Consider the following 12,514-nt stretch of genomic DNA (forward strand, 5'->3'; position numbering starts at 1 on the left):
TGGTTTGATGATGATTGTCACTTCTGTTACAGAAGACGACCATCTCTTCTAAGTTCGCATAAAAACTATCAAACTAAAAGGTTAAGAGACATGTCTAAACAAAATGAAAGAAATTGTAAAATAAATAGTAAATGTATGATAGAAGGTAAAAGATTGATAAAAGAGGATAAAAGACGTCCGGGTTTCGATATAATACAGAATAAAATAAAGTTTTGGTTTACATATACAGTATGTACAGTATGCAAAAACGTTACAAAAATTAACAGATCATTATCTTGTGATTTAAAGTCATCGCTAATACCCTAATACTCGCTAATTTTCTACTAAATAAATAATTCATTTAATCCAATAACTGCACTTGGTTTTGACTAAGTTACATAGCTTCTGCCTTGATGGAAGTGAAATCGACTCTACAAATTCGAACATCCGATTCCATAAATGTCGTATTTTTGGTTAATTGCATAACTTCAGCAAAACCCGATGACGACTTCACCTGGATTGTATAAATTACAATTCATTTTGAAGTGATGTCCATGCAGTAGCATTTTGAGGTGAATGTTGTTGCTTCAAGTAACGTATCAGCATAAAAATACCACCGCATATAAATAAAAATGCTACGATAGCACCGATTACATACACCCAAGCTGGCGTACCGTGCTTTTCTTTGTGTGGAAAGTCAAAATCCACAATGTTTGACTTGTCACACTAAAAATTTTAAAGAGATATATTTATAAAGTCCCACGTATACTTTAACCGGATGAATTTTAGGCGAGATTTAATTTTGCATTTTCTCGAACTTTTGCCATTTTTGCAAGAAAAAATCTCAAAAAAATCGAATGGGATCATGGACTCTGAAAATCTGAAAATGGTCAGAAAATTCATTGACTTTTTTAACATAAGATCGTCTTTACAAATTGATAGTAAATTTATTTTGTCATTGGTTTGTCGTTAAGGTAAATTTCGCGAAAATCAATCCGATTATAGTATCACTCACCAAGGGGCTGGCTCCCTACTACAATAGAGGTTTTCCATGTTTTGATAAGTTACGTTTTCCCGCCATTATGGAAGAAAACGTTCGAATCTGTAGAGGCGATCATTTACACAAATCGAACGTTTGCTTTAATAAAGGCGGAAGTTATGGAACTTAAAAAACATAAAAAACCTCCAAAGAAGCTTCGAATCAGAAGAATGAGTCCGGTCCAGTTGACTCATAACAAAGACTGATCCCGTCCACTTTAGGGCATAATACACTGGAACTTATGATCACTCTTCCTAAAGGGAAAGTCTTCGTTTGGAGAAATTTTTCCTATTCCTATGACGTATATATATGACTGACGGCCAAAATTTCAGCTGAAACTGAATCGAATCGATTCTACAGCTTGAAATTTATTGGATTTAAAACACTTCGATTCCAGTCTACGAGACATTATTTTGGTTGCAACCTAAACCAGATAGCGAGGGAGAGTTACCTGGTTGACGTGCGAGCATTTTCTTTCCATCTTCTTGTTAACAACGTAATCGAAATTACAAAAACCAATTTGTTCTGTCCAACATTTGTTATCTTCTGTTGAGTCAAGATAATTGTCACAAGTGCATCTTGGACATGCGTAACGCGTATGTAAAGTCAGATCCAATAAACATTCGTCGGTACCTTTGAACAGGAAATAAAGCTTTATACAACTCCATGTCGAAGTTTTGTACAGTAAACTTTGAAGGTAGGGTCAATCTATCTCGGAACAACAGTACATTCAGCTATGCTTAACCTTAAGAAAAAGCACTTTCAAATGTTGGTGATTATACAGTGAGAGACGAAATTGAGAGAAAGTTACATTTGAGAGTTAAATGAAAATTATGGCTGAATTTTTGGTTCCTCCATTGTTTTTACGATTTTAAAGACCGCAATTTCATACAAATACTAGGATATTATAAAAATTTATCTGAAAAGGCTGGACACGAGGGGAACCCCAAAAAATATCTAGTGGGAAATAGAAATTTCGTTGACTTACTATTATTCACAAAAATTAATGTTTTGTCTTCGCCAGGTTTTGATCGAGCTTGAATATTACATTCCATATTAATGGTCGTTCGTTGAGTTCGATTTAATGGTCTACCAAAACGATCAATGCACGTGCCATCTGTTGATTCGAGGATAAAACCTTTGGCTGGAGGGTCTACGCCACGACGGGCGGTAAATTTCTTTCCCATGCTGGCTCGAGTATGAATGTCGGCCCAGAGAGCCGAAATATTCTTTGTAACTTCAATTTGAAATTGTCCCTGAAAAGAAGAATTTCATTTGAAATACTATCTATAAATAGCCGTTTATCAATTCTGTTGGATAAAGGTTCAGATCCGCAAGTTTTAAGTCACTATTTCAGTAAAGCGGATTTCTACTGAAGAAGGCTTTGACAAATAGTCAAATCAATTAAGGTTACCGAACAAAAATATTAGATTCTCGGATGTTAAGCTGATTTAGTTCATTTATTTTGTGAAATGAAGTCTTTATACTCACATTCATTGTATCTTTACACTGATGGTGGAACTGAGGCGTACAAAACGAGATATTGATGTTAATAAACATATTTATATCATCTTTAGAGGGATCTTCGTTTGGATACGTTTTACCATTAATAGTATACCTCTGATCCTGTTTTTCTGCTAATTTCGAAAAATCGTATACCAAAGCGTCATTTAGTTTGTATACAAATTCATTTTGGATGCATTCTGTTTGGTCTTTGTTTGGTAACCAGTCTATTTGTTGACATTTCTGACAACTCGTGCTGGCTTCCGTTCTAGATATCGTTCCATTTGCACATGGCTTGCATTTGATTGACCCCGTCTTATTTGCAAAAGTACCTACAAAAATAGTATAGTAAAAATATCTAGATGTTTAAATGAATTATTAAAAGAAATATGTGACCGTATCGAATTATAAAACATGAATTTTTGTCTAATTTTTTTTTTTTTTAAACATGTACAACCATCAAAAAGATCAATATTAATTGTAGAAACAAAAAATAACGTTATCCACAAATAATACACACACATACATCAACCTTTCAGAAAGTGTGAGAAGACTGGTGTAGAGTTTACCCAGGTTTATCACGAATTTCCTTGTCCATGCAACATTACACGTCAATACTTTCTGCGGATAATAATAACATTTATCTCCAACCAGATAATTACAATCTACAGTGATGATAAAGTTTGGCAAGGGTATATTCTAGTCCATCTGAACTTAGCATAAGTTAAAAAATAAACAAACTTTTTCACCTGGTAAGCATTTCTGACAAGCTCCTCCATCAATGCTGAAGGTACCTTCAACACATTCTCTACATTTCTCTGTTAAAGCATCTTTTTGAAACCCTGGTGAACAGGCATTTGATGAAACGGCTCCACAAAAGCAACAAAGCACCAATAATGCTACATAGATTTTTCCTTGAACTATCATTTTGTTATTCTTTAATCATTCCTTTTTATTTTATAAGCAAGTTAAAAAAAAACACAAGAAAATGAGAATACAGACAGCTACCATAGTTAGTAATGTTTGAGATGTCATAGCATAGCAAGTATTACATGCAAACTTCAAGTTGCCAAAAACCCAAAAAGGAGAAAGAAAAAAAATTATAAACATGGTTTCAGCCCCCCCCTATAGATTTCTAAAGAGCATCTAAGCCAATAAGGAGTTGGGGACTGAAATTCAGATACCCTAAAAAGCATATCATTTTCAGCTAATATTCACTAGTTGGGTTCATCTTTTCTGATCCTGGTTTGGAATGAAAGTTGACATCCTGACAGCGCTCGGAACAATGGCTTCGCTTACAGACTCAACAATTCACCTGAGCAATTGACAATGCTGCAGTTCCAGGTGATCTTTTCTTTCATTTTCTTCTTCAAATTTCGTGTTCCTGAATCTTTCAATTGACGTTGACACTTGGAATCAGCGTTTCCCAATCAATTCAAGCTTGATGATGTCAAGCAAATGTTGACTGTGATCAGCCAGCATTGTCCATCATTTTGAACTTATGATGACTTGTTTGAGATGAGTCTCTCTAGAAACAATTTGTGATATCCAACAATTCGTGATGTCCGACAATTCGTGATTTCCAACAATTTGTGATGTCCAACAATCCGTGATGATCAACAATACGTGATTGAGTTGTTACGTGAATCCGTAGCAATGTGCCTTCTTAAATCTTATGTTGAGTGTTTGATTACATACTATGAGCTGAGTATGAGGATAAACTGATTACGCACATGAACTGATACCTGAGCTCAACGCCTCAGTGTTGATTTACAAATTATGAACTGATACGTACTATATACTACGTTCGATGATACATTTGATGAACCTTTGACAGACACGCCCTTGAATGACGATTGTTTCATGGTACTTACTATATACTACGTTCGATGATACATTTGATAAACCTTTGACAGACATGCCCTTGAATGACGATTATTTCATGGTGGGGAGTGGGGAGTGTCGCGTGATTGCTTTAATGACTGTCACTTTTATGAAACACGCAATTCACAAGAGACAAATTATGTGACGTTATAATTGGTATGCACAAAGAAGAAATTATATTTTATAGAAATAGGCTTATTGATTTTTTTGACACAACACACACAACAATTTTGACTTCATAAGAGAAGGTTGACGATGTCAACATAAGCTTTTGAGTATGAGCTTTACTTAAAATTTTGGGCGGGTGATAGAAATTGACCGTCAATCGAACATCCCCCTTCTGTTTTTCCACTTCCTATCTCTCGATCTACTTTTCTTTTTTCTGACCTTCTGAGACTTGTTTTCTGATTTCTACTAACTCTTCTATGAATTTGATATTTCAAACTTTCTCCAAATATTGACCTGACCGGGATTCAAACCCACCAAATGAAAGAATCTCTGATCAGAAACCCAGTGCGCTATCCGTTGAGCCAAACTCGCACAGCAGAACACAAAATTTGTAAATACTTATACCAGGTGCACCATAAAAAAGTATACAGGTTTGTCGAGATATTGTGAGCTTCAGGATTTATATTTTTTGTTCATTCTTTTTTTATTGTATAGACAGGAGGGGGCAGTTATTACATAAATACTATGACAATTACTACCGTGGTGGTATATAAACCAAAATTTGGGAAAACAGTTACTCCACCAGTGGACTAACTGCCACATGGGTGGTGCCTAAGCCCAAAATTGTCGATTTTGGTAGGATATGCAGGGATATGGTGTACTAAGTGAGCACATTTTTCAATTTTTCACTAAAAACTTTAGGTTTTTAAAAATTCCGGAAGCAAAAAAATTCAAAAATCTCAAAATTTTTTCTTCAATCAAGGCATGAGAGATATTTTAACAAACTTGGAAAATGATTGAGATATTTGACCCTTGAATGGTCATTAATAAGACGTACCCAGTAAAATGGTATCAAAAATGAGGAATTCAGTGAAAAAATTGCCAAATTTGGCATTTTTCGGGGTGGTATACACCAATTTGGAGGGTAAAATCAGTTAGTACACTATGGAATAACTGCAAGGGTGGTGGTGTCTGTAAAAAATGTCCAAAATTGCAGTTACTCCACATAGTGTCAAGGAGTAACTGCAAGACCCCCCCTGGTATAGAGGATGCTCTAACTTAAATTTTGAGCTATCATACATTAAACTTGAAAAATTAGTTCGAAAGTTATTTCCAAAAAACTGACTTTTTTTTCTTTCAGTTTTTCAGTTTTTCAGTTAAGTGGCCACAAAGAAAAATTAACTTACAAAACACCAAACACAAAACGAACGAAAACCAGACCCAGAAAAATTATATGGTTCAACCCCCCCGTTCAGCACCAACGTAAAAAATGTAGCAAAAAGGTTTCTGAGTATTGTAGACAAAAACTTCCCGAAGAACCACCGTCTCCACAAGATCTTTAATCGCAACAACCTGAAAGTTAGTTATAGCTGCCTTCCAAATGTTTCAGTAATTATATCAGCACACAATAAGAAAGTTTTAAATCATCAAGTAGATACAAATAATGAAAACAAAAAATTGTGCAACTGTAGAAAGAAGAATGAGTGTCCATTGAACGGAAATTGTTTAGAAAAAGAAGTCATCTACAAGTGTAACGTCAAAAAAGTCGATACAGAGGAAGGCAAACACTACATTGGTTTAACTGCCAATTCTTTCAAACAACGTTGGTATGGCCACAAACATACGTTCAGGAATGAAGACAAGAAGAAATCAACCAAACTTTCAAACTACGTGTGGGACCTCCAATTGAAGGATATCTCTCCTAAATTGAACTGGGAAATAATTGACCACGCCCGTCCTTATGTAAATGGCTCAAAACGATGTAATTTGTGCCTGAAAGAGAAATTTCACATTATGACGTCAGAACTTGACCTGATTAATAAACGTTCGGAATTAGTATCAAAATGCCGTCATTCAAATAAATTTTTACTGGAAAACTTCAAAGCAGTCCCACCGGACTAATGATAGAATTTTTATACATTTCTTTTATTTACCTTTTTATTACCCTTTTATACACGCATCAATTTTTTATCAAACCAATTATTTCAACTTTTTAACATTTTTTAGCTTTTTAAATGAGAATTTCAAAATTTCAAAACAGATTCATTTTATTATTTGTACATATTTGACAAGTGCAGTAAGGGGCCGTCGACATTCAACTTTCGAATTTTTTAACGGCATTTGGCCGTTATGGTTCTGACCCCCTCCCCCCCTCTACGTTAACGGCCATCAAATTCTTTTAAGTTAAAAAATTGTCAAAAATCGATGAAATTGAAACTCTAAATTTTCTCCTTCACTTTCATCGTTGTTTCGTCAGCCATCTTTAATATCGCTACGGCTTCGCTCAGTTTACATTTTAAAAATAACGGAGATAATTTCGAAACTTTTTTCCGAAAGTTGGGCGAATTAATTATCTCCGTAATCATACCCAAAAGAAAAGCGGCATTTCAAAGAAAAAAGATCGCCCGTCTGCGAAATTCAAGGGCCGCGCGGACCGTCTAAACAAAAGGAACACGAGACATAAACATCGGGTCGTTTGTTTTGGTTAAAATTATTCTAAAAAATAGCGAAGTGAATACTTTAGGTATGCGACTTTAGCAGATCTTAGTTGATAAAAGAATGAAAAGAAATATGGAAAGTAACATTTGTATGGAATAAACGTCTCAAAAATCGAAATTTTCTGGTGAAAAGAATTGATATGTGGTGAGTTGACCCCTAAAGAGATTTTCGACCTTCCCTTAACGGCCAAATGCCGTTAAAAAATTCGAAAGTCGAATGTCGACGGCCCCAAGCATGAAACTCGGAGTAGTGTACTATTTACTTTGTTTATGATGGAAGATAACTTTTAAATTTTTTTTATGTCGAAATTTCAAAAAATCATTAAAAACAGCGAGAGCGAGCAAACTTTTCTCTTGGCACTTACCTTCTTTACACATAAAAATACCAAAAAATGCAACTGTGTTCATCAAAACTCGTTACAGAATTTAAGAATATTATAATATGGGTAAAAGTGCCCCTTTTTTAACCACGACCCTGCCTATGCCCCGGACAGTCCGGGGCAAATGTCTGGGGTCTGAAAAAAATAACTTTTTCCGCGGACCACTAGTACGTCCGGGGCTCCAATTTTTGCGCCGTAAATTTACCCCGGACGTATATCGTATGATTAGAAAAAAGCCCGCGCGGTCAGCGATTCTATAAAAAGCGACCGCGCGGGCTGTCTGGGGCGTCCGGGGTAGTCTCTCAAAAACAAATAATACGGACCCCGGGCACGCATCAAAAAAACCCCGGACTGTCCGGGGCATAGGCAGGGTTGTTTTTAACCTGACTGAAATTCGAGCCGCTAGCAACCCTGCGGGCCCAAGGCGCCGAGTATGCACCCGGCACAGTCATTTGAGGTCATTAGCCTCTAGCTCTACTACTGATGCAAGTTAGCCAATCTCACGGTATGAATTTATGATAAATCAAAAAGTGGGCCACATTATCAATCAGACCAATGCTCATAGATTCGTTATGTTATTGACCTGTGCTCCCCCACCTGTTGTATCTATCTTGAAATGCTTCTTTTTCCAGCTGTGTTTTTGAGATTTGCTGACTTTTCATCATTTTTCTGTAATTTGTTGTAATTTGTTGTAATCTGTTGATTACCTACATAATATACTTTTCCCGCCGTAACAAACAGCACTAAAAAATGGCATGTAAAAGAGACCGCTTACTGTGATAATAAAGAGACGTAAAAGCCATATGGCTAACCCTTGGTCAGTTGAGCATTTTTCGGCATTGTTAACAAATACTGCTTTTTAATCTTAGTAAGTTAAATCATACAATGAAAACAAATATGGCAGATTTTGTAAAATTTTTGCAGGGTTTGTATGTAGAGTTTGAATATTTTTAATGTTTCAAATGTCAGAATGTTTTGCATATTTCTTTTGGCCGAGAAAAGGTTGAAATTCAGCTGCAACTTCTGCGATATATCAAGAGGTATTGTGTTTAAATCTCCTTTAAATTTGTGACCATAGATAATAGCAGTTAGTTAGTGGAAGTACCTCGCTCGATTTTAACTTAAAATTTGAACATGCTTAAAATTTTTAAGCATGTTCAAAGTTCACAATAAAGACTTTCTTTTTATTACCTCAAACAAATGAGTGAGAACAAGTCATAAAACTAAAAGTTAGCGCTTTGTGGTTGTGTGTGATATGCCGGCCATTCTGTAGCAATATTCTCAATCTTTCGAATATTTAGTTCAATCAGGTTCAATCCAATCCTTAATGCCGATATTTAGTTCAATCCAATCCCCATATTTAGTTCAATCCCTATATTTCATTCAATCCAATCCCTGTATTTCATTCAATCCAATCCCTATATTTTATTCAATCCAATCCCGATATTTCATTCAATCCAATCCCGATATTTCATTCAATCTTTTTTTTCAATCTTTTTTTTTTATTCAATCTTTTTTTTTATTTAATCTTTTTTTTTCATTCAATCTTCCTGGGTACGAGCGTAATTATTATCTCCCTAATGCAGTTTCCACATGGTTTGAAGTGATGATTTAAGACGTGTAAAAACATGATCTTTCGCGATTTCCCATCAATTAGGGTGGTCAGAGAAAATTTCAAACTTACTTGCAGAATACCAAACCAAGTTTAATGGAAAGCCATAACCATCAGAAGAAAAATGAGGGGTCATTTACCTTCCAATTCTTTAAAGTTCCAAAGATATTCCATTTTGAAGTTCAATTTTTGAAGCATTTTCGTGCACGCATCGCCAGCCATTTTGTACCTTCATTACGGCACCAAAAGCGAAAATGTTTTATGAAAAATTCCGCGCGGGAGGTTTGGTGCGAGTTTTATTTTCCGTAGATGTAGCTGAAACGGGGGTAATTACACCATAATCTTTCCCTTAGCGCTTGCCACCGGAAACAGCTTGATTCTTACTTTTTTCACATTTGGAAAGAAAAAACATAGTTCTTTCTAAATAATTCACGTTCGATAAAAAAATTTGATTTTTTCAATGAAAAAAACGCCTTTTAAGTACATAATTTGACTTCCTGAAAAATATATGTTGCTCCAACCAACGAACGTGGTACATCTCAAAAGCTAAACTATCGCGGGGAACGATGCAAAAAATTCCAGGTCGATAGCTGTTTCGGGTGGCTAGCGCTTTGGATTTTAGAACCCCCTGATAAAAAATTTTGCCGTGCCGCGAAGAAGAAGTTTGAAAAAACTCACCCGCGAGTACTCATTTTCAAATTTTGAAGGAAAATGAAGACATGACGTGCTGATTTTTTCTGCAAAAGAAAGCTGAATAAATTCTCTACACTTTGGAAAAAATACTTATGTTAAAAGAGGTTTCCTTCCTTGAGGTATGTAAGCTTGAATATTTTTTTTCGAAAATCTATGTTTTGTTACTGCCGCACGCGTAAGGCCCGACCTCCCTACATCAATGCATCCGTGGATGACAAATTTCCAGCGAATTAAGGAATGGTGTCCGTCGACATAACATAAAGAGTTAGGCCACGGTACATAATATGTTCGCCTTGATACTACGGCACCCCATCTAAAAGTGACATTTTCTGGATCGACACGATGTAGACTTTCTCTTATTCTCCTTCGTTGTATTTTGATACCTTTAGAATGAAAAAAACCTCCAATAAACCGATAGCCAGATGTTGCACCGTGTCTACTGATAAAATCTTTAATAATGTTGTCAATTTCTTGGTCACTGATGTCGCTAAATCTTTGTAGTTCAGACAAATCAAATTCCTCAACTCTCCTGGAAACAGTCCACCTTGACACGCCAAGCATCTCACTTATTTTTACCCAGCTAAATCCCAAGCCACGCAGCTCTTCAAGCACATCTTTCTGGATTGAAAACTTAGGTCTCCCTCTTATATCACTTTTTGAACGTTCTGTCAAGATAATGGTGCATTCTGTCGAGTCAATTCTCTTCTTATTTCTGCACACACTTGTTACTTGTTCCCTTAGGTCAGTAAATGCACTACACAGGTTAGATATTGTTGAGATGTCGTCAGTCGTTATTTCAAGAATATTGTCAGTTGATAAATTGTTTAAAAATCTTAAAAGCTCGTCAACACGATGGCATTGATACAACAGCTCCTCCTCATCATTAGGAACATTCTGGAGTGATGTTAATACGCCTTGCAAAGATTTGAATAAAGAAGTTCAGGAGTACTCGTGCCCAGTAAGATTGAATTAAAAAAAAGATTGAATAAAAAAAAGATTGAATGAAAAAAAAGATTGAATAAAAAAAAAGATTGAATAAAAAAAAGATTGAATAAAAAAAAGATTGAATGAAAAAAAGATTGAATAAAAAAAAGATTGAATAAAAAAAAAGATTGAATGAAAAAAAGATTGAATAAAAATAGATTGAATGAAATATCGGGATTGGATTGAATAAAATATTGGGATTGGATTGAACGAAATATAGGGATTGAACTAAATATGGGGATTGGATTGAACTAAATATTGGCATTAAGGATTGGATTGAACTAAATATTCGAAAGATTGAATATTGCTACAGAATGGCCGGCATAGTGTGACCTTGCTTACAAAATTGTTAAGATAAAATGACATACTGTCAGTATTAGGCGGTCATCGAAAAAATGCTCTGTTTGCGTCGCAACGGGTGTTAAAAATGTATGCGGGCGGACGGGCGGTCGAAAAAATTCCCCGGTTTCTTTTAATCCCACCAGTAATTCAGGGGCTGGTGGTGACGCGAGCAAAACAATTTTTCGATGGCCGTCAGAGCAATTGAGAAAAAAGCTATACTTTAAAAGAACAAATTGCTTTTCCTGGATTTTTTTCCGCAAGCCCTCAAATTACGTTAAATACTTTTTCGCATCACCAAAAGACACTCTGACCTGTAGGAAGTGCCACCGAGATGTTCATTATGATTGTTCCGAGCTACCAATCTACCAAATTGCAAATATATACAGATTTGCTTAACGTTTAAATATCGAAGTTTTCAATGCCAAAGTTGCGTTAAGATCTTGCCAGAGCTGACTGAACGAGTTGAAACATGCAGAAACACCAAAATCGAAGGACTTCAAAAGGAAATTAAAGCATGTGAAAACATCATGAAAGTACAAAATGAAGAAATTTCCCAACTGAAATCAGATGGATGTGAACTTTCTTACAAAAGAAATCAAAGAAAGCCTGGAAACAAAGATGAGCATACTCGAGAAGAAGATAGAAACAAAGATCGAGAACATCTTAATCAAAAAGAAGCAAGAGGCGAAAGAGGACAACCCTGGAAAGAGGTTAGTTATGCTGAAGCTGTATCCAAACAGATGAATCAAAAATCCAATAAAATGGAGAAAATAACTCGATGTGAAACAGTCGGCAAACAACGATCCACAGCATGTAACCTGATTTTCCATGGAATCAAAGAAATCTGAAGGATCCCGAGAATACAACGAAAATCTTAGAAGAAATTGTGATTTACATATTAACAAGATTGTGGATTTTTTCATTTAAGCGCTTTACACCATCTGAAAGTTGAGGGTTTCAGCTTAGTGAAATGTCTTGTAATAAACCAAATCACAAGTGATTTTTATAAAACTTGTCTCCTAATTCTCGTTCTCGACAACAACGTACGCAATCGAATCTCAATCGAACGTAAAAATTCTGGGTAATATTCGATTGGTTCGATTGTTGTTTGACTAGTTCGATCGTCGATTCCATTCGATTGAGATCGTCTGGCTTTATTCTTACAGCTTCCTTACATCCAAGCTCTCAAACATCACAAGCCGAATGAAATTACTTTCGATTTCCCATAGAAATTATGCGATGAACAATCCGGGGGTCAATGAATCGACGATCGAACACAATCAAACGCAATCAAACATCAATTGAACGCAATCGAATATCAATCGAATCTGAAAATTGCGGTAATATTTGATTGGGATTCGATTGCGTTCGATTTGGTTCGACTGGTTCGATCGTCTATTCCGTTCGATTGAGATTGTCTGGGTACGTCCTT

General features: G+C 35.7%; 1 protein-coding gene across 1 annotated transcript; it reads right to left on the bottom strand.

The window, feature by feature from the left end:
- Positions 1 to 425: 425 nt before the first annotated feature.
- On the bottom strand, positions 426 to 3,477 carry LOC136822041 (uncharacterized). The gene is made up of 5 exons (XM_067078261.1): positions 3,271 to 3,477; positions 2,510 to 2,853; positions 2,007 to 2,274; positions 1,470 to 1,651; positions 426 to 705 (listed from the first exon to the last, which is right to left on the bottom strand). Exons 1-5 carry the CDS (start codon positions 3,446 to 3,448, stop codon positions 508 to 510), a joined length of 1,170 nt encoding a protein of 389 aa, XP_066934362.1. The 5' UTR covers positions 3,449 to 3,477; the 3' UTR covers positions 426 to 507.
- Positions 3,478 to 12,514: the final 9,037 nt, after the last annotated feature.

This window comes from Clytia hemisphaerica, unplaced genomic scaffold, assembly GCF_902728285.1.
Source record: "Clytia hemisphaerica strain Z4C2 unplaced genomic scaffold, Clytia hemisphaerica genome assembly, whole genome shotgun sequence".
Classification (NCBI taxonomy): Eukaryota; Metazoa; Cnidaria; class Hydrozoa; order Leptothecata; family Clytiidae; genus Clytia; species Clytia hemisphaerica.